The 23475-nt window shown below is 39.2% G+C and overlaps 2 protein-coding genes across 3 annotated transcripts in view; one reads left to right on the top strand and one right to left on the bottom strand.

The window, feature by feature from the left end:
- Positions 1–9215, top strand: part of LOC127430031 (mitochondrial intermediate peptidase-like) — a 32835-nt gene extending 23620 nt beyond the window's left edge. Inside the window, exon 15 of the mRNA XM_051679452.1 lies at positions 9068–9215. The gene's annotated coding sequence lies outside the window, so the exon portion shown is untranslated. The remainder of the gene's footprint in view (positions 1–9067) is intronic.
- The window catches only part of LOC127430030 (tumor necrosis factor receptor superfamily member 19-like), a 39892-nt gene continuing 25290 nt past the window's right edge, over positions 8874–23475 (bottom strand). For both annotated transcript variants that reach the window (XM_051679451.1, XM_051679450.1), the window contains 5 exons: positions 16187–16348; positions 12954–13076; positions 12623–12725; positions 11686–11960; positions 8874–11306 (listed from right to left, as the gene is read on the bottom strand). In XM_051679451.1, the coding sequence (XP_051535411.1) occupies positions 11711–11960; positions 12623–12725; positions 12954–13076; positions 16187–16348 (638 nt within the window). In that variant the 3' untranslated portion in view covers positions 8874–11306; positions 11686–11710. The remainder of the gene's footprint in view (positions 11307–11685; positions 11961–12622; positions 12726–12953; positions 13077–16186; positions 16349–23475) is intronic.

The raw sequence follows: 23475 nt of genomic DNA, 5'->3' as shown, positions 1-23475 counted from the left end.
AGTGAGCGTTTTCATCCTATTGTGCTCTTTCAATAAATGAGTGTCAGCATGGAGGAAAGCTTGCCAGACATTTGAAAAGGCATGTTGGCCATTCGTTCTGTGGTTGACCTCCATTTCAAAACACACACAGCTGGGTTATCAAGGACATCTTGCATCAGAAATCCCTTTTGATTCGTAACTAAACACATTATACACACCTGACTTGGTAAATAAGGTGATTTTAATGCTGTCCCTACCTGTATTGTTTGATCATGTCTATCATATAATCTTGTTCCCACAACAAAAAACAAATAACGGTTTATTATACGATTATAAGGATGACCTTTGACCATGTATCCTTGGTTGTTTTAAATTATTAATATGTTTACATATATATACAGTTGTGCTCAAAAGTTTGCATACCCTGGCAGAAATTGTGAAAATTTGGGATTGATTTTGAAAATATGACTGATTTATTTAAGGGTAGTGATCATATGAAGCCATTTATCATCACATAGTTGTTTGGCTCCTTTTTAAATCATAATGATAACAGAAATCACCCAAATGGCCCTGATCAAAAGTTTACATACCCTTGAATGTTTGGCCTTGTTACAGACACACAAGGTGACACACACAGGTTTAAATGGCAATTAGAGGTTAATTTCCCACACCTGTGGCTTTTTAAATTGCAATTAGTGTCTGTGTATAAATAGTCAATGAGTTTGTTAGCTCTCACGTGGATGCACTGAGCAGGCTAGATACTGAGCCATGGGGAGCAGAAAAGAACTGTCAAAAGACCTGCGTAACAAGGTAATGGAACTTTATAAAGATGGAAAAGGATATAAGAAAATATCCAAAGCCTTGTAAATGCCAGTCAGTACTGTTCAATCACTTATTAAGAAGTGGAAAATTCGGGGATCTCTTGATACCAAGCCAAGGTCAGGTAGACCAAGAAAGATTTCAGCCACAACTGCCAGAAGAATTGTTCTGGATACAAAGAAAAACCCACAGGTAACCTCAGGAGAAATACAGGCTGCTTTGGAAAAAGATGGTGTGGTTGTTTCAAGGAGCACAATATGACGATTCTTGAACAAAAATGAGCTGCATGGTCAAGTTGCCAGTAAGAAGCCTTTACTGTGCCAATGCCACAAATGACAACACCTTGTCACGCCTCACAGCTTCTGTCACACTGTAATTTGGAGTGACGAGACCAAAATAAAGCTTTATGGTCACAACCATAAGCGCTATGTTTGGAGAGGGGTCAACAAGGCCTGTAGTGAAAAGAATACCATCCCCACTGTGAAGCATGGTGGTGGCTCACTGATGTTTTGGGGGTGTGTGAGCTCTAAAGGCACAGGGAATCTTGTGAAAATTGATGGCAAGATGAATGCAGCATGTTATCAGAAAATACTGGCAGACAATTTGTATTCTTCTGCACGAAAGCTGCGCATGGGACGCTCTTGGACTTTCCAGCACGACAATGACCCTAAGCACAAGGCCAAGTTGACCCTCCAGTGGTTACAGCAGAAAAAGGTGAAGGTTCTGGAATGGCCATCACAGTCTCCTGACCTTAATATCATCAAGCCACTCTAGGGAGATCTCAAACGTGCGGTTCATGCAAGATGACCAAAGACTTTGCATGACCTGGAGGTATTTTGCCAAGACGAATGGGCAGGTATACCACCTGCAAGAATTTGGGGCCTCATAGACAACTATTACAAAAGACTGCATGCTGTCATTGATGCTAAAGGGGGCAATACAAAGTATTAAGAACTAAGGGTATGAAGACTTTTGAACAGAGGTCATTTCATTTTTTTCTTTGTTGCCATGTTTTGTTTTATGGTTGTGCCATTCTGTTATAACCTACAGCTGAATATAAATCCTATAAGAAATAAAATAAATGTGTTTTGCCTGCTCACTCAAGTTTTCTTTAAAAATGGTACATATTACCAATTCTCCAAGGGTATGCAAACTTTTGAGCACAACTGTATATATATAGTTGCAGTCAAAATTATTCATCCTCCCTGACCTGAATACATTCTGGTGATGTGAATTAAAACACATCAACTAAAACCTCAGTAAACAGTCAAAGTAAGTTTTTAATACACCTTTGAATGATTTTGAGAACAAAGAGTTCAGTTTACCCAAATTTTAAAATAAAAAATAACTAATTCTCTCCACAAATGTCATGTCAAAAATATTCAACCCCCAAAGTCAATCATTTGTGGAGCATCCTTTATCCTTAATAACAGCAAATAAATGTTTCAGGTAAGTGTTCTCAGGCTTCGGACACCTCTCTATTAGAATTTTTCCACATTTCTCATGAGCAAAATCTTCCAGCTCATTGACATTCTTTGGTTTCTGTGCTGCCACTGCTTCCTTGAAATCCCAACAAAGGACATTCCACGACCTATCCCTGAACCAGATTTTGGACAACTTGGATGTTTCCTTGGTGTTATTGTCTTGCAGGAAAGTCCGAGCTTCAATTTGCACGCTGAAGGCATCACATTTTTCATGCCAAAATGGCCTGATACCAGAAAGAATCCATGGTGTCAGTCACATAGTCAGGATAGCTGTTTCCTGCAGCCGCAAAACACCCCCATAACAGGACTGACCCACCTCCATGCTTGACTGTGGGGATAGTGTCGTTCTTGTCATCACCTTGTCATCTTACTCCAGACGTACTGCTGACCCATGGGTCTAAAACTCATTTTTAGTTTAGTGTCATATGTCTATAAAACCTTCTTCCAGGAGTCCACAGCTCTTTCCTAATTACTTATTGAATATTCAAGTCAACATTTCCCTTGGTGAAGTTTTGCTTTCTTCCACACCCCAAGAAGGTTGCTGTTGTACCATATTTTAAAAAAAAATTATGAATGGTGCTGCCAACTTTGTCTATTGGAAATTGAAGTGCCTTGGAAATGTACTTTTAGCCATGACCTTTCTTGTGTAATGAAATAATCTCCTCTATTAGCTTTTGAGACAGCTTATTTTTAATTGCATTTTTTGCATAGAAATACATTTTTGCTTACAACGCTAAACTTAAATGTTAAAACTTAAATAAGTGCCATTGCAGATTGATGACTTAATTTTGTTTTAAAACAATTACTTGTGTAGCCTTACATATTTAAGAAACAGCTACATGCAATAGGGGTTGAATAATTATGACATGGCTGTATTTTTAAAAAATCCTGCTATTTAGAAATATTAGGTTATATATTCACACTATGACTTTGAATGTGTCACTCAACTGATATAGATGTAAAGTTTAAAAATTCTGGGTCATCAGAAAAGCTTACCTTTGTAAATCCTTAAATTATTGAATATTTTAGATTGCAATTGTGTGTGTGAGTATATATATATATATATATATATATATATATATTAGTATACATACACATTAATTTATATAATAATAATTTGAATAGTATTTTAATATTTTATTATATATTGATACAAATTTAATCCATGTTTTTTTATATATATATATATATATATATATATATACACACACATGTATATAATTTATTTAATGTTATATACTTTATTTTTTTGTGTGTACTCTGGTCTATAACATTGGTTATTATAAAACTCCACATCACATAAATTAAATTAAATTCTAAATAAAATAAAACATTTAAAAAAATTATCAGTAGTTCCTCTGTAAATCTATAAATCTGTCATCATTTATTCACCCTTATGTTGTTTCAAACCTGTATAATATTCTTCCATGTAAAAGGAGAAACTTAGCAGAATGTTCATGCTGCTCTTTTCTGTACAATCAAAGTGAATGGGGATGAATGTGGTCATGTTTCACTTCCCCTTCGTATTTGCTCTCCAATCTCATTTTTAGTGAAAATGAAAAATTAAGATTTTCAATGAATAACTGCTTAAAATTTGGTCTGTTTCTCAACTAAAGCTATCATATGGCTTCAGACTTAATGAACAAGTTGTATGGAAGACTTTCATGCCACTTTTGTGGCGCTTTTTAAGCCTTTTGGAGCTTGACAGCATCAGTCCCCATTCACTTTTATTGTATGGAAAATGCAGCGTGAACATTCTACTTCTGTCTGTGTTCCACAGAAGAAAGAAAAACATACGACTTTGAAAGGTCAAGACGAGAGTGAGTAAATTATGACAGAATTTTCTGTTTTGGGTGAACTATCCCTTTAAAGTAAAAAGGAATTAAAAATAGTTCATCTCAGACATTAAACTCCACCCAAAAGCCCAAAGGAATTGTACAGAATAATTGTTTCCACAACTCGTTCAATCCTGATAGTTTGTGTATTCCTGCCCGGGCACTCACATTGACACATTTTAATTCCAAGAAATCATTTAGATTTTTATTGATTAGCACTAAGCTCAAGGGACCTTAATTGAATAGCCCAATGCTTGAGCATCAGGACTATGAAGCTCACAATAGATTTATCTGAAACGGCTCAGAATTTACATTCTTTTGTTCTTTACAATCAAAGAAGCTTTTGTGTAGATCCCATTAAACATGTGGATGTTATTCAGGTCCTTTAATTCTATAAAATAAAAAAGAAATCTAACTAGGTAAGGATTTTCATGGACATTTTTGGTTTGAAAAAAGAAATATGGTTCTGGTCACTCACTAGTCTAAATCCCCTCAAGAGTATGTTCAGGAAATTGCCGTCATTATGGAAAGTGGCACTGAAGCTGGAGACTAGACCAGTTTAGTGTGATCCACTCTGAGATTAAGGTGTGAGCTTCAATATCAAATATTTTTGCAAAGATATAAACTACACGTGATTATTTCTTACTAAAATCACAATCTATCCTCGTGCCTTCCAGCAATAATGTTTTTGCCACAATGGCAAGATTTACATGCCCAGGTCAGGTCAAGTAAATTGTAGACAACTGGTGTGTGACTGTTTCGGCATAAAGGCATTTAATATTTATTACTGTTTTGTTTGTCACAAAAAAAAAAGTTTTAGGGGAGTCAGGACGTCAAACTGTTCTACACTGATTTTTTACATGTAATGTTGTACCTGAAGTCTTTCGTGAACACTAATAGTTTAGCAAAGTGCTTTTGACTTAAGTTATTTATATTAAAGGTGTAACAATCACAATGCATCCATCAGAAAATGAAAAAAAGTTCATTGATTATAGACTTATATTACTATAATTATATCAAATGCTTCAAAAAAATTTTTTTTTTTTTCAGCCTGGCCCAATCAGGCCAGAAGTTCAGATTTTTACTTGCCCTGCCAATATTACTCTCTAATTCTCTAACTCTACAATTACCTGGAAAACAATGAAGATGAGAGCAAAAATTATTCAATGAATTTCAGCACAATGAAACTCCTTAGAATGAAATATGGTTCAACGAAATACGGTAGAGGCTAATGTGAAATGAAAATACAAACAGGGCATTATCCTACCCATATTCTTCAGCATACATCAGGGGTGTCCAAACTTTTTCGGTCGGGGGCCAAATGCAGAAAAAAATAAGGTGCCTGGGGCCGAATCCATGTAATTAAAAAAATGGCTTGAAGCGGGGGCCTGGGTAGCTCAGCAAGTAAAGACAATGACTACCACCCCTGGAGTCGCGAGTTCGAATCCAGGGCATGCTGAGTGACTCCAGCCAGGTCTCCTAAGCAACCTAATTGGCCCGGTTGCTAGGGAGGGTAGAGGCACATGGGGTAACCTCCTCGTGGTTGCTATAATGTGGTTCGCTCTCGGTGGGGTGCGTGGTGAGTTGTGCGTGGATGCCACAGAGAAAAGCGTTAAGCCTCCACATGTCTCCGTGGTAACACGCTCAACAAGCCACGTGATAAGATGCGTGGATTGACGGTCTCAGACGCGAAGGCAACTGAGATTCGTCCTCCGCCACCCGGATTGGGGCAAGTCACTACGCCACCATGAGGACTTAGAGCGCATTAGGGAGAAAAGCGGAGAAGAAAAAAAAAAGACACAAAAATTGTCTAGAAGCTACTAGATTGCCACTATGCATAATCTTTATATTGTTCGCTTAATATAATGCAAGTTTTAATCATCATTTGTGCTCTATGGTATGCTTGTGGAGGCCCTACATGTAAATAAAGGATAGGGTATTTCACTCACAAAGAACTCTTATAATGGAACAGTGATGCATCTTATACAAAATATTATACTTATTCACATTTTTATCCTTTTGACATCCATTCAGTGGCACTACAAAGAACATATAGATCTGCTATTGACAATAATCAGAATCAGATTACATTTAATCAATTTATGAAGTGATGCAAGGAATTACTCTTTATTTTTCAAGGAATTACTCTTTATATCTATACAATTATAACTTCTGTTCTGTTGTTACTTGCGTTACAAATACGATTTGAATTTGATCAAATTATTGCGCTTCATTTTATTTAGTAGACGTGCATGTGCAAGCTGAGTGCGCACATCAGGCACAGATGTGCAAGTGTTTTAAAGTCTCCATGAAATCAAAATTAAAGTTTTACTGCTTTTAGTCTATATTTATTCCCTTTAAGGTCATCAAATGCTACTGTACTTCCAAATGCTGACCAAATTCGTTTTCAGAAGATATAAGCATTTAAAATCAGCAGTCTCTCTCTTCCAGCTTGACAGGCTGAGGCACAGTCATGACGACAAAGATGGCATGAGAAACTTTGTCCAATCATATGCTTTCTAGAACGAGAACACTCCCTCCCTTAGCGTGTCTGGCTGTGTTATAACTGACGCTGATCATACTTCGAAAGGAGCACAAACCATGTTGTAGGGTCAGTTCCAAGCAGATTTTACAATAAGAATCACTTAAAAATTTGTTTTGGCTCTCACAGTTGAGGGTAATTGTCTTTGTATGGAATAGGGCATAGGAATGATGACTTCTAAATAAGACATGCTGACGCCGAAGCTGGATGAAAGGAAACATGCTGGAGTTTTTTAAATATGTTTCTTTAAGCGCTCTCTTCTACGGTATGTCCTCACTCAAATGGCGCTGGGAAGCCCGTGAATAATTTTTCTTGTTTCAGCGAAATATCAGAACGAACCAATTAATTACAGTATACTTCCCAGTGCTACAGAGGACGTTCTGGAAGAGTATGCCCGGTTCACGTGTTTCTGTGCACGCTCAATAAACTCTGTTCAGCCTCTCGCACAACAGCAGCTCTACTCAGTTGTATGATGTGAGGTATCGGGACATTTTAACAAGAACAATTACATGAGTAAAGTATCTAACCTGATGTCAATGCTTTAATAAATGCATCATTCTTTCTGCGGGGCGCTCATCCTTGGAAATAAGGAGTATTCCAAACTCCTGTTGAACTACACCAGTGGGTGAAGCTGGTGATGACACAGAACGCACTAGTGGAGATGATGCACTGTGAATAGCGGCTGCGTGATAGCGACTTCCAGTGCCCAGAATAAGAATTTCATTTAATTTTTCCATAGTGAGCCTAATTCTGTTCTACGTATTTCTAAAGTCTCACGCAGGCCGCATCGGAGCAGTCTGAGGGCCGCAGATGGCCCATGGGCCGGATTTTGGACACCCCTGGCATACATCATCTTAATACATACTTATAACATTCACAGCATTTTATGTATTTAACACATGCTTAAACACTCAGTATTTTACATATTTTTAACCAGACTTTAAGGACAGGTATAACAGTTTCAACAATACCACTCATATTTTCATATATAACGCATATTACATTTATTCACTAAACTGGAAAACACTCTGGGCTATGAATCATTAAATAAGATTTGACTAATACTAAATTTACATACCCAATTCTCACGTGTAGCAAACGTGGTCAATCTCCACACATGCAATCCATATGCATCCTTCAAAAATGGTCCATAGCAAACACTCAATTTTAACATACGACTCTTCTGAACATATTTAATGCAATTTATAAGCATCTTCAAACAATGAACAAAACTGGGAGTTGTATGTTCTCACGTTTTTAACACAAGACAGTGCTGGAAAGCAGGTGTGGCAAAACTCAGGTTCTTAAAGGGGCCACGTCCAATTTATGACTAGAGTTAAATGTCATGAAATTTCTCCACTTGACTACACTGAAATGAATGTTAGCCAGCTACATGTAGATAAAGGTACCTTGGTGACATATTTAAATCGGCAAATTCTGTCAACTGGCCCGAAACTCTTTCGCACTGACTCCAGGCCAGCAGGCCATCCTTATTGTTGAGCCCTGCTGTAGTTATTTTGTCTTAAGAATTTTTTGGAAAATAATTATGCTGAATAATTTAATCGAATTGTGCAATATTGTGTTCAAATTTCAGGTTTATGATGCGTTACATTATTTCAGAGTGAATATTTACATGCCTAATTTGTATACAAGTCATTGAAGATTTGCAAAACAGTGTGCACACGGGGTTTGTGAGTTAGAATGTTGTTGCATCAGAACTCTTGGTAACTGTGCTGCCTCTTGCTCTGTGTGGACTTGGACTCCTCCATGTGTTTATAAAAATGTGTGTGTGTGTGTGTGTGTGTGTGTGCATGTGTGTTAGAGGTGACCCATGCAGGAAAGGGGTAAGGGAGGAGGGTATATTTACATTGGCAGCTCTACAAGGGGAAATGAGCAGACTTCAAAGCACCAGTGTAGAGGAATTGTAAATCTAGAGCGCAGTTAGGGCAACACACACTGATACTGCCGCCACTGCATTCACAGTGCTGGGAAGAAGTTCCTATGTGTGAACAAGTGGAAGATGATAGTGTCATTTTAAAATGTGACACAGGGAAGATAAAACCTGTGCCCTACTTCTCTGCCAGAGGAAATGCTACTCGTCCAAAATAGTTCATCCAAAATGAAAATTATGTCATCATTTACTCACTCTCATGTTGTTTCAGACCTGTATGACTGACTGACTGACTTCCATGGAGCACAAAAGGAGATGTTAGGCAGAATGTTAGACTCACTTTAATGTCAATGCAAAATATATGGTAAACCTTTAACTAAACAAGTAATAAATGGACACAGGACAATCATATTTTTAAAATGCAATTTCTTAAACATCTTAAAATGACTTTCATAGTGCAGAAACTTGATCGTGTATATGTAACGGCTGGAATTTGCCCCTCTTGTTTCATGTCCAGGCATGTTGCAGAAAAGACCCTCCACTGAGGACTTTGTCAACGCTCTTGTGTCTGACCTCGACCCTGACTTTGAAACTTTCATCATGGACTCAGAAGGCTGAACTGCAACAGTTTAAGTAGAAAAACCAGTGATTTCGCAGATGTGCACTGTGGGATATTTATTTATATGGGTGAATATCACAAAATCTGTCAAAAACATACTTGGGTCATATCCCCCCTCCCCGAAATCGAAAGAAATAGGAAATTAGATTTTTCATTATGGAAACTAAGCCTTTTAGGACCCTTAAAATGTATTACATTGTGACATAAATTCATTACAATTAAGCATATTTACACCCCCAATTCTCCTTACCGTAATGCAAAAAAAGTGGTACTTTCATTACCGTAATATGAAAAATGTATTTATTTATAATTGTAAATCATTGTAGTATTAAAATGTATTTTATTAAACTTTTACTGTTATACAGTAAAAAATAACTATTACAGTAATGAGAATCATAATTGAAAATAATACTGACATTACAAAATGCTAAAAAGAAAACAAAAAACATCCAGATGTCTTAAAAGTAATGAGAATTTGGGGGGGAAATGTATGGAAGTATTTTAATGACAAATGTCTTGAAAAAAAAACATGCCAGAAATGAGCTGAAAGGGATAGTTCACCCAAAAAAGAACGTTCTCTCATCAATTAATCACCCTTTTGTCATCCCAGATGTGTATGACTTTCTTTCTTATGCTGAACTCAAATGAAGATTTTTAGAAGAATATCTCAGCTCTTTTGGTCCATACAATGCAAGTGAATGGGTGCCAACATTTAGAAGCTCCAAATGTACATAAAGGCAGCATAAAAGTAATCCATGAGACTCCAGTGGTTAAATCGATGTCTTAAGTTCTTTTTTTACTATCAATTCTCCTCCCTGCTCAGTCAATCTCCACTTTCACTTTCAGTCTTGTGTTTTTGGTGATTCACATTCTTCATGCATATCTCACCCTACATGGACAGGAAGGAGAATTTATAATAAAAAAAATTAAAATAAAATGACTTAAATATTGATCTGTATCTCACCCACCCCTATCAGATTGCTTCTGAAGACATGCATTTAACCACTGGAGTCGTATGGATTACTTTTACGGTTTCTTTATGTGCATTTTGGAGCTTCTAATTTTTGGTAACCATTCACTTGTATTGTGAGGACCAACAGAGCTGAAATATTCTTCTAAAAATCTTTGTTTGTGTTCAGCAAACGAAAGTAAGTCAAACACATCTGGGATGGCATGAGGGTGAGTAAATGATAAAAGATTTTTTGGGTGAACTATCCCTTTAATTGTCATGAAAATAAGGTCACAATGCGAAAACAATTTAATGGTCCTTAAAATAGGCTTAATTTTCTATATGCAACATTTAATTTTCAAATTTAGAAATATGACCTGGACATATTTTCATAAGATTCACCCGTGTAGTGCAAAAAATTTAAAATGTGAATTAACTCAGGCCTTCTGATTGTATCTCTGAAAATACTGTATGTGTTTTTACATGACAACGTGTATAATTTTCAGATCATTCTGTAATAAAATGTTTTCAAATAGTATTGCATGACAATATTCAAGCATGTTCACTTATCATTTTCATAAAATAATAACACTCCTGCAAAGCTTATATAGTTTTATTTACAAATTTGATGAGCAACAAAATTCGTAAAGTTTACCAAAAGCAAGAGTGAAGGCACAAAATGCAATGCAGTATCTCCATTATAAAAAATATTGTCCTTCTATTTACTATGATACAATATCTACAATTTAACACACTGAAGATTACACAGTCTTCACCATGAACAGTTTGATCTACATGGAATGTACTAAAAAAAATCCAAACCACTGAGGTCACAGCTGCAACTAATACCTGCAGTGTAACCTTAACTTCAACCCACCTGAAAAGGTAGTCAGTGCTGGGATATATAACTAGAGGCTAGTTATAATGATTCTTTGCAAAAGACCTCCATAAAGCTTCCCTCAGCTTCTCAGAGTTGTTTTGTCTTTTTGTGGTTTTGTTGACACTTATTAATAAAGTCTCTGTAGACCGCTGTTGATGAGCTGTCACAGACTGTTGGAAAAAGACGACGAAACACATTTTCAGTGTGTGTGTGGCCGGATGTAATCTGAGTGGGGATCTTCCTTTGCTCTTTTTACCTCCAGAGTGGCTCTCGTGGACCAACAGCAGGTGAGATAAGAATAGGTCATCCTGGAACAAGGAAGACAAAAAGACACAGAGCACAAGAATGAACATGTTAATTGCTTGGTATGGGATCAGTCAAGGTAAATTAAAATGGTTAACTTACTGTACTGGTTAAGCTTAGGGATTTCAACAGATTCATACTCCCTAGAAACCACACAGCAAAGCCCTGGCAGCCACTTAAAACACTCCAACATTGTGGTAGCAAATTGTGCACGGACAAGCACCAATGTAGTGTTTGTTTTTAATGTAGTAAAGATTTGGACTGGTAACTAGAAGGCTGCAGAATCAAGGCCTTAATCCAGACGCTTGATCCCCATGGGGATTGTCCTAAAAAGTGGCTTTGAATTAATTTGTCATAATTAGTTTCACCTCTAGGAGCATTCACCTTCAATTATAGATGGTTGTTGCTGTTATAGAAACCGACTGTTTGATCCGTCCTCAAGATCAGCTGAGACAAGGCCTGAGCTTTGCAGGTCATGTTCCACATCTTCTTCACTGGAGGAACATCTATGTGTGGACTCTGAGCTGAAGTGGAGATGGTCTGTGGTTCTGCTGTTCTGTGCGGGGGGGCATGCCTCAGAGAGAGACACATCTTCGAAGAGAGGTTCTGGTGCACAACCCACATCTGCTTGACTGGTTCCCAGTGATGGATTCACCAGTCTGTTCGGGGAATAACATGAAGTGTTACATTTCTACAGATTAGCACATTCAAATATGGAAGTTTATTCAGGACAAAGAATCACAAATTGTTTTTGAAATTAAGTTTTCTATTGGTGAACACGTACATGGTGACAATTTATATATAATCGCAAATTATTTATTTGTGTTTGCCTTTGCTCAATGTGAACACACAAATAAAAAAAATAGCACAATTTGCAATTACTTTAGAAAGTAGTCATGAATAATCTTCCATATTCAAGAGATAAAGTCCCTAATAAAGTCATATTTATTTGAGAAACTTGGAAGTGAATCTGGTAGTGAAAAATGTGATCTAATTCCCAAAATCTGTGAGAAGGGTATAGTTGCAGGCATTGCTCCAAAAAGGGGCGGTCGCTCCAAATCGCCATTGAAGATATAGGGTGCCCCTTACCTAACCCGTTCCCTAACCATAACCGTGAGTGAAAGTGATGCCCCCTTTTGGAGTTGGCGCAACCTTCTTTTGAAGTAACCCCACCCTCTTTTGGAGATTCCACCCCCATTTGGAGGTCTCCGGCCTGCAGCTATACCTACTTGAAATCTGCCAGACCGAAATGGCACAGGCCCAAATCCAATTATTTAACCTTATTTTAATTTCATTGGTTAGTTCTGTTTGAAAGACCCACCCTTCATTGAGACTGCTCTGAGAGTGAAAGGGACGACTCTCCCGACCGCGGCCCTGGCTCCAGGTGTCATCACAGCACAGAGATGGGATCAGGTGTACAGGACCTGGAACAATCCACACAATATAATACCATATCATGGCAATCATTTTGCTGTGACTCTCCAACTTCATGTAAATAATTAAATGTTCTTTTGACAGATCATTATTGCTTAATTTACATGTCTCGACTTATCCAGTTGTTATCTTAGCCAGAGTGAACACAAGATTCCACATTGCACTCCAACAATTTAGCAGTTTGTTAGTTAGACTTGTGAAAGGTGTGTGAAACTCACCGCAGGTCTGTCCTGAAGTGTGACGGCAGTGACAACACGGCCGCTGGGAGAACTCGAGCACTCTCCGATCCAGACAAGACAACTCAGATTCCACATACGGACCATCATGAGACCGCAAGTAAACTGAGATGTCGGGCACAACATAAAAAAAAAAAACTGTTGTGAAGTTTCAGAATTGTGCTATTAGACCAAGTTTTAAATAAAGTAATAAAACATAAGAAACCGTACGTTATAGTGATTTTACAACTGGTAAGAATTTTACCAGAACCCTAACTGTGTTTAAATCACTGTAATGCATAGCCTCGAGTCACTTATTGGTCCTTTGAACATGTAATCTGTTAGCCAATTGGCTCGCATATTCTAATGGTACAAGCTGGTAGGTCCTTTGACAATTTGCCAATTAACTTCTCTTTATATTCTCTCTTTGTCTAAAATGTAAATAGCCTCTGTTGTTTGCAGGCTATCCGGTTGCTGTACGAGAGTTTTCTGTCTGAAACCCTCCTCCTCCTCAGTACCACCTGTCACCCCCTTGTCTTTTTCAAGGGGATTGTATCAGTATAAATCTTGTAAATGAAACTAATGACAAAATTTTTTGATATGTTCTTTCATCAACGATAACTGATACGAGAATGAAAAGATAACTGATAATTGAATGATTTTTTTCCCCCTCCCCTTTCAATTTGGCATGCTCAATTCCCAATGCGCTCTAAGTCCTTGTGGTGGCGTAGTGACTTGCCTCAATCCGGGTGGCGGAGGACGAATCTCAGTTGCCTCCGTGTCTGAGACCGTCAATCCACGCATCTTATCACGTGGCTTGTTGAGTGCGTTGCCGTGGAGACCTAGCGCATGGAGGCTCACGCTATTCTCCACGGCATAAATGCACAACCCACCACGCGCCCCACCGAGAGCGAAGCACATTCTAGCGACCACGAGGAGGTCAACCCAACGTGACACTAACCACCCTAGCAACCGGGCCAATTAGTTGCTTAGGAAGCCTGACTGGAGTCACTCAGCACGCCCTGGATTTGAACTTGCGACTCCAGGTGTGGTAGTCAGCGTCTTTACTTGCTGAGCTACCCAGGCCCCATAATTGAACGATTTTAATAAAACAACTGTTGACGAAAATATGAAGATAAAAAACAATACCGCAAGATATTAACTGTGCACAAACAGAAGAATCATCATCTAGAGGAACATCTGTTTATGGAAGAAGAAACTTCTAGAAAGAATTTATTCATATAACCCAGTATGTTGGGCATTTTCCTACTTGAGCTGCATGAACAGAAAGAGCTGAACACCGGGGAAATTAACTGCTTTACAAACGTGTTAACTACCTCACTTAAAACGCATCCTATTTATTTATTAGATTATGAGATTATCACTATCCCCACAACATATATTTAATGTTATAACTCAGTGGCATCTTCAGCTGTACGGCCGTACGCACTGTGTGTACCGTGAGAGCTCCAACGGACCTGAATTGACTCTGAGACTATTTCAGCAAAAATGACGCGTCCCATACTGATGCTGTCTGTTTAAAAGAACCAGCGATGCCCGATTTGCAAATGAATCATTCTTTTGAGTCGGTTCTTTTCAGTGAATTGGCTAAACAGGCTTGCAAAACGGTCTGAATCGATTTGTGATTCATCCAGTTAGTTCATTCGGACTGCTCTCTAATGGAATAATTTGGAGCAGTTTCTCACTCATTAAAACAGTATCATGATATTTAAGGACAGAGAGAACAAACAGCGCTGAATAAAGTTAATATTTACCTACAATCAACTGAAACAAAAGACTGCCTTTTTGAGAGGTAACTTCGAGAAACTTCAGCTAGTTCAGTGTCATGTGAATAACGGGCTGTTCAAGCAAATGTGTTTTTGTGTCCGCTCACGCTTTTTCAATCGTTTATCACATAAACATTCATAGATGTGTGTCTTTTGATAACTGTGTCACATTTCACCGTGTTTTTAGCATCTCGCACAGAAGCACAGCATTTTTAGATGCCATGTTAAAAAAGCTCTTAAAATGTACACATTTCGAGACACCTGCATTCTGCTCTATTCGTTGTGGTGTCTTGCTTTTTTGTACGAGAATTCTTTTGTTGTGAATGGTTACTGGAAGAAATACTTTAGCCCAGTGGTTCCAAACCCTGTTCCTGTAGGCCCGCCAACACTGCACATTTTGTATATCTCCCTTTTCTAACACCCAATTCAGGTCTTGGAGTCTCCACTAACGAGCTGATGAGTTGAATCAGGTGTGTTTGATAAGGGAGATATCCAAAATGTGTAGTGTTGGGGGGCCTCCAGGAACAGGGTTGGGAACCACTGCTAGCCAATAGTTACATGAATGCTACACATACTAGATATAAAAAAAAAAAAAAGCTTCTCTTAAAGTGACTGAGTGTTTTTGCAAAAAAAAAAAAAAAAAACAAAAAAAAAAAAAACACCCCGGACCCCCCTAGATATAAACGTATATTAGTCCAATTTCTGTGCGTACCCTCCGATTAAATCCTGCAGGTGCCCATGTTATAACTTACATCTGCACAGACAATGAAGCAAATGAGCAGGTGAACTTGAACTAAGTTATGAGTGTCAGAATGCATAACTTGCACTGGAAAATGTAGTTTCCGTAAAAACGTGCTACAAGCAATGCAATATCCTAAGCTAGCTAAAACACTGAAAAATGTATAACAGTTTCTAAAGCATGAATAATTCAGAAGGATCTTCTCAAAAATATCAAATACTAATGTAGTAACTTAGCATATTCATGCTGTTATTTCAGGAGCTCAGGTTTTCACAACAAGGACAGTGATAGTGATACTACGGACTGTTAAAGCACGGTCCATAGGAGTGCCGTCTGAATCTGAGACTAAGTTGTACTTTGTATCTTTTAGCCTATATGTTTGATACATGTTTAACAAACCTACCAACTTGTCGTGTCCATTATAACACCTTCAATTTATTCTGCGAGTTGTCTTAAATGAACAGCACTAGCTATGGAGTGTTTTTTGGTTGAAACTTTGGTTACCATGTAAATTTTACTTGTAAAGGGGTGATTAAAATATGTTAATTAAGTAATATACTTCAACTCTGTATTTTAAAGCTAATCATGAAATTTGTATGAAATTATCCCATGAGCTTTACAATCATAAAACATGACTCTTTTGGAGTCATTGCTATCAATTAATTTCAAAATTCTATCAGAGAGGATTAAAGACAGTTGACGTGAATTACCAGGTTTTTTCTCCAGCAGCTGTCTCTTGCAGTAGATCACACAGAGGATGAAGAGGGCCAGGAGAACAGTGGCCAGAGCACTGCAGATCACTGCGGCAAGTGCCATGTCCCTGGGGCTGGTCACTGTTGACTGTAGAGGAACCAGATTCACTCGTCCGATACCTGACAGTCACGACACAGATGGGAGGAAGTCAGCATACTGGGAATCCCCTGTTCACTTTTTAAGCATAAGAACTATTTGATCTCAAAGACATTACAGCTTAGTTCACATTGTACTCAGTTCCCATTACTTTTTTCAAATCTGATCTTTTGGACTGGCTGTTCGCACTGTCATTTTGTAAGTAATGAAACTGGATCCATTTGCTCAGTGTTGTCAATATCTGGTTTACCTACAGTTTTCACAGTAGCACCATCTTTAAATTGTGACAGGGATGACAACGAGGCTGTTGGGGATAGACTTAAATGGGTTGTACGTTTTGTTTTTTTTTGGAGGGGGGGTTTCTCCCCGTTTCTCTCCAATTTGGAATGCCCAATTCCCAATGCGCTCTAGGTCCTTGTGGTGGCGCAGTGACTTGCCTCAATCCGAGTGGCGGAGGACGAATCTCAGTTGCCGTCAATCCACGCATCCTATCACGTGGCTTGTTGGGCACGTTACCGTGGAGACCTAGCGCGTGGAGGCTCACGCTGTTCTCCATGGCATCCAAGCACAACTCACCACGTGCCCCACCGAGAGCGAGAACCATATTATAGTGACCACGAGGAGGTTAACCCAATGTGACTCTACCCACCCTAGCAACCGGGCCAATTGGTTGCTTAGGAAGTCTGACTGGAGTCACTAAGCACGCCCTGGATTCGAACTTGCGACTCCAGGTGTGGTAGTCAGCGTCTTTTACTTGCTGAGCTAACCAGCCCCCCATGGGTTGTACTGTTGTTTAAAGTGTTTTGGATCGTTTCACTGATGGAACATTGAAAACAAATTTCAGTCGACAAAAAACTCCGGAAAACATGAGTTGAGGAAAATCAGATGTGATAGGTGCGTTATACAGCAATAGTGCATGCCTTTAAAGAGACTCTCTGAATACTATGAGGGCAAAACAACATTTGCAAAATCGAGAAAATTATGAATGGCCCTTCAAACGATAGTGGAAGCCTCAAATACATGAATGGCACCCAAACCCATCTTTCACTAACTTTGGACTAAAACTTGAACAACAGACTATGAACAGCTAAAGTTTAATCTTCCACTGAACCTGCCAAAACCAAAAACCCCAACCTCAGTGTGTGTGTGTGTGCGCGCAAGTGCATGTGTAACATCTCTGCTCGCTGCGGTTGTGGCTGGGAATCTGCTCCAAAGAAAACCAGGTTTAAATAGCAGGAATGTCCTGGAGGTGAAGGGCACATTCCCAGCCTGCCGATAATATTTCACCCCTTCACCCCGGGCCAGTCAGGCCTTCACTTGCCAGTCTAGCGAGCCTATTATTAAGAGGCAGAAGATCAAGGCCGTGGGCAGTCACTGCTGTGTGTTTGAAGTCGGGCTGGGGAATGTGTAATCAGCCTGAGAAAGCAGCTGCCATGGTCTGCAGGAACCACAGGAACTCTGATGTCACTGTCTCACAGGGCGCTCCCTGAAGACAACAGTGATCTGAAGAAAAGTGAGGGACTATCAAGTGACTGATGTTGCCTGAAGAAGGGGTTTTACAGTCTTCTCTGACACCAACAGTCAAATCATTAAGATAATTGGGGTTATCATACATCCGTCACTTATGCCTGGAAAAATGGCTGTAAATGGTAGTAAATGTAAAACATCCAGAACGTCCATTGGGAGGTTAAACATGCTTAAGTGTGCTGAAAATAATGTGAAAATGTTACGGTCCTAAATGTCGGCTTCATTATCTTTATGCCAATTATAATTTCAGAATTTTTTGTATTGCTTTGGTGTTCAATATGACCAGGACATTTTCTTACCTTTGTATCGATCATTCAAAGAACGAAACACTGTAAATAAAATATTTTATTTTCCAACTCTGGAAAACATAGGTTTTGAAAATTAGACATGACATAGGCTAAGACAGTACGGCATATTGAATGAACTGTACGTCCATCCCTTAATCCCAAAGTATACTTCGGTTTTGACAAGCACACTATGCGCACAGTCAACGCTAGCCTTTCAAAGTATACTTCATTAGACTGTGCGAGCATTCACAAGCGGTTGGCGATGCAATGGCTCGACTGAGAGCGTTGCCACCTTGTGGACCCACTTATTTGTGCAAATAATTCTAGGTGCATGCACATACTGTGCGTTCAGAGTACGTGCGGTTAGAAAAATCAGGCCACATGCATTCAGTTCTCGAGCACTTTGCTGATAGCAAAATTTGTGTTATGCGTTCATGTCTGATGGAAATATACTTTGGGCTTTACAAAGTTTTTACTTGCGTTAAATTAAATATTTTGTCTACCCTGACTAAGGTATTTCCTTGACAATTGGACTTTCGATGGCAGGTGATAAACAAATCCAATGCACGTCGAAGGAGGGTCCCGAGTTTTATTTAGGAGCCAAAATATTATATTGTATCGAAACTTTAAGGTACCACTCGCCAACCTCCCAGATCACCATTGCAACCCAACAGCAACACTCTGAAAACCACCTAGAACACTGTGGCAGTGGGGGCTTATTGAGGGTTATTGGCAGATCCCCTTGACACCAATTTCCCGTGAGAAAACTGCCTTCTCCACACCGTTTGGATTACACCAATTTGTGACTCTTCCGTTCAGTTTGTTTGGAGCACCCGGCTACGTTTCAGCGTCTCGTGGACCGAATCCTCAGACCGCATTCAGCTTACGCCGCTGCCTATTTAGACGACATCATCATTTATAGCAATGATTGGCAGCGGCACATGCAACATCTGAGGGCGGTTCTGAGATCGCTGCGCCGAGCGGGACTCACAGCGAATCCGAAGAAGTGCGCGATTGGACAGGTGGAGGTACGGTATCTGGGGTTCCACTTGGGCCACGGGCAGGTGTGTCCCCAAATTGACAAGACAGCGGCGATTGCGACCTGCCCGAGACCCAAGACCAAAAAGGGGGTGAGACAGTTCCTGGGGCTGGCTGGCTATTATAGAAGGTTCGTACCTAATTATTCAGACGTCACCAGCCCGCTGACTGATCTCACTAAAAAGGGAGCTCCAGATCCGGTCCAATGGACGAAGCAGTGTCAACGGGCGTTCACGCAAGTTAAAGCTGCACTTTGCGGGGGGCCGCTTTTACATTCACCTGACTTCTCTCTCCCTTTTGTTTTACAGACAGATGCTTCAGACAGAGGGCTGGGGGCTGTACTCTCGCAGGTGGTGGAGGGGGAGGAGCGCCCGGTGCTGTACATTAGCCGTAAGCTCTCGTTAAGGGAAACTAAGTACAGCACTGTGGAAAAGGAGTGTCTCGCCATCAAGTGGGCGGTCCTCACACTCCGATACTACCTGCTGGGGCGGGCCTTCACCCTCTGCTCGGATCACGCCCCACTCCAGTGGCTCCACCGCATGAAGGATACTAATGCCCGGATCACCCGTTGGTATCTGGCTCTTCAGCCGTTTAAGTTCAAGGTGGTCCACAGACCGGGGGCGCAGATGGCTGTCGCCGACTACCTTTCCAGGAATGGGGGGGGGGGGGGGTTGTGGTAGGCAGGCCGGATGCCGCCCCGGCCTGAGTCGGGCGGTGGGGATATGTGACAGTGGGGGCGTGGTCAAGCATCTCTCCGGAGAGAGAGAAAGCGGTAAGGGCGCTTACACCTGAGCTAAATTATGTCTAACACCTGTCTCTAATTTCAGTGAGCACGGGGAGAGCGGCATAAATAGAGCGACACAGCACTTAGTCGGGAGGGAGACTGGATACGACAGAGCCGAGCCAGAGCAAGGATTTTTTAGTAGTGAAAGTTTATTGTGAAAGCAGTGTGTGTTAGTGTTTAGTTTAGTGCTTCAAGGTAAACTGTAAAGTGGTGTGGTGAAGAGGAAAGAATAAAGCCTCACCTAAGAAGGAAAACTGCTTCTTGCCTCATCTTTTACAAACACATAATGGCAGCATGTTTTGCATTGGCAAACACTACTCACATTTCTTCCAAAAATGTAAAAGCCTGCTTATAATTTAACAATTTCTTATTTAATTTAAAATACAAATGTCAACGGCTCACCCAATTTTTCCACTCAAGAAAAGTCAGTTTTACAGACTTCTTCATTAAGACTTTGTTCAACAACAGCAGAAATGTGCAATGTCAGAAAACATAGTTTGCATCAAAACATATAGTAATGATGACATACCTAGTGCAAGTCTTACATGGAAAACTTTTGGATAGAAAACAATACAGACACACATAGAGATAAAGCCAGTGGACGTGTCTCATGTGGAAGCAGTGGCATGCACAGACCTCAGCAGGGACAAGGGTGAAAGGATTTTTTGTATTTTGGTACTCTAAAATAAAAAAATATTTAATATAGAGTACCGCTTACATATACTTATATTGAATTCTTTGCTTTTTGAGTATTTAAGCACTTTTCTTGTATTATAAACATAATTTTTTCCCCATTTTTTACACTTTTGTTTTCAGACATGGTCTTTGATAATCCCATGTTTTTGACATGTGTCATACTAAAACCATGGTATTTTTTTTTAGGTATCTTTGGGTACTATGACAGTATCATGAAATATGAATATAATCATTCAACAAAAACCAAACTGTGTTTGCCTGAATCAAAAAGCTCCTTAGGTTAATGGCAGTATTCTATAAAAGACGTATTAAAATTCTATCACTGAAAACGACGCTACCGCTCCCATTATAATTAATAAAGCTGTCTACACTGCAAGTATGCCAAGTGATGTTGGCAATGCGGTATTAATCTGTTGATGAACTTACAACACAATACATGGAGTGGACATTTTATCTGACCTGTGTTGGTTTGCATTTATAGTTCTGCGTTGGTGTGTCAGCGTCATTCTGTGAGTACACAGCCAAAATGCTAACAATATGTTTCATAAATAAACAAAAGCAATGTAATTTCTGGATTCTAAAGTATTTATTAAATTTTTGTAGCATCATTAATGAATTCAAAGTATATGAACATGTTGAAATGTAGGCTACATATTATTTATTATACATGTTGCCTGGCAGAAAATAAATGAGGAAATTACTGTATGCTTGTCCTTGAGTCGCTTAAATAATAATGCATAAACATGTTTTGGCATACTTTGACATTCCGTGCCGATAAAGAAATCCCCTGCTGCCCCCATTCTGTGCACGTCACAGTGTGGAAGTATTATTTCCATATAATAAAGTTAAATATGAACCAGATATTTGTTTAGTATCTTTTCACTGAATGAACACAAGTTCCCTTTATTTGCTCTATGGTAAATTAATCATTAAGTAAACATGGGCTTGGTCTTGGTCATAAGGAGTTTGCATGTCCATTTAAAGACAGAAAAATCTCAACTATGGGTGCCGATTTAATCACCTCATCCTTTAAGGCTTAGATTTTATTTTATATTCAGTAATACTTATTGAGTCATACTCATTATTTCATTTTCATACAACCTGTTTTATGAATTTCCTATTGGGATCAGTAAAGTGCTTCAGCTTCTATCAATCCAAAGAGAGATCATTTGTCCATCATCAGATTTTTAAGTCAATTACATTTGACATTTTATAGAGAAGATGTGAGTGGTGCTTTTCCATGCAAAAGTCGGGTGGCTGTCAGGGAGTTGCTGGTTTATAAAGTGTTCTGATTGGTTTTTAGCACATTGCTAAGAGGTTACTAGGGAGTTCTGGGTGGTTGCTGTGTGGTTATTTACTGGCCCAAGTCTATGATATTCAATTTAAGTCTGTGAGATATTGTTACCCGATTTATTGTCCTCAATTCCGATCGTCTAGAATGGTAATAGGGTGATACTCAAGAAACCTTTCAAGAAAATGTCCTGTATTGTTGTATTGAAATGGTCGGGTTTGGATGAAATAGGGAGGGATAGGATGTTGAGGTCTTCGATCCGGCTGATTGGGGAGTCTTGGCCAGGGAGACTCAGAGTGGGGGCTTCATCTCAGTAGGTAGCAAGCCAGGTGACTTGAAGACCCCCCCGATGCAGACTATGGAGTAGAGGGGGGATGTTTAGAGATTGGAGATGGTATTGGGTGGGGTCGAGAAACTGAGACAAACGGATCTGAGGAGGTTGGTTCAGTATAAGTGCGTTGACGGGAAGTAGCTGATTGGTTGAGGCATGTCCTGCTCCTGAACTTTAGTTAACTTGTTAACTTCATTTATTACAGCTATTGTGAAACTCACCCAATAGCACCCAATATTGCTCACCAAAAAGCAACACGATTATGGGATACCATTCATGTCTGTATCACAAATTAGGCTCAGCAAAACATGCAGCAAACACGCTCCAAATTTCGGAAACAACATGCCGACCTCCTATACACTAACAGACCACTTTAGTAGGTACACCTGTACACCTACACTACCGGTCAAAAGTTTTGAAACACTTACTCGTTCTTTATTATAATTTATTTTTTCACATTTTAGAATAATAGTAAAGTCATCATAACTATGGAATAACATAAATGGAACTATGGGAATTATGTTGTGACTAAACAAAATCCAAAATCAATCAAAACTGTGTTATATTTTAGCATCTTCAAAGTAGTCACCCTTTGCCTAGAATTTGCAGACATGAACTCTTGATATTTTCTCAACCAACTTCTTGACGTATCACCCTGGGATACTTTTTAAACAGTATTGAAGGAGTTCCCATCTCTGTTGGGCACTTAATGGCTGCTTTTCTTTATTATTTGGTCCAAGTCATCAGTTTCAAAAACTTTTTTTTTTTTTTATTACATTTTAGTTTTATAATGAAATAAATTAATATGGTGGCACAATTATATTTTTGTCTACAAAACTAATTTAAAACATTTAAGCATACGCCTTCAGATCTTTTTAAGATCATGAGAAACATTTCAGTCAAGTGTTTCAAAACTTTTGACCGGTAGTGTACATATTCATGCAATTATCTAATCAGCCAATCATGTGGCAGCAGTGCAATGCATAAAAACATGCAGATGCGTGTCTGGAGCTTCAGTTAATGTTCACATCAACCATCAGAATGGGTAAAAAATGCGATCTCATTGATTTCAACCATGGCATGATTTTTAGTGCCAGACAGGCTGGTTTGAGTATTTCTGTAACTGCTGATCTCCTTGGATTTTTATGCACAACCATCTTTGTGGCACCCCTCTGTGGACATTTCACCCAGAAAAT

Source organism: Myxocyprinus asiaticus, chromosome 39 (genome assembly GCF_019703515.2).
Source record: "Myxocyprinus asiaticus isolate MX2 ecotype Aquarium Trade chromosome 39, UBuf_Myxa_2, whole genome shotgun sequence".
In the NCBI taxonomy this organism is placed as follows: domain Eukaryota; kingdom Metazoa; phylum Chordata; class Actinopteri; order Cypriniformes; family Catostomidae; genus Myxocyprinus; species Myxocyprinus asiaticus.
The sequence above is the reverse complement of the archived record's forward strand: the minus strand, read 5'-3'. Positions and strand labels throughout refer to the sequence as shown.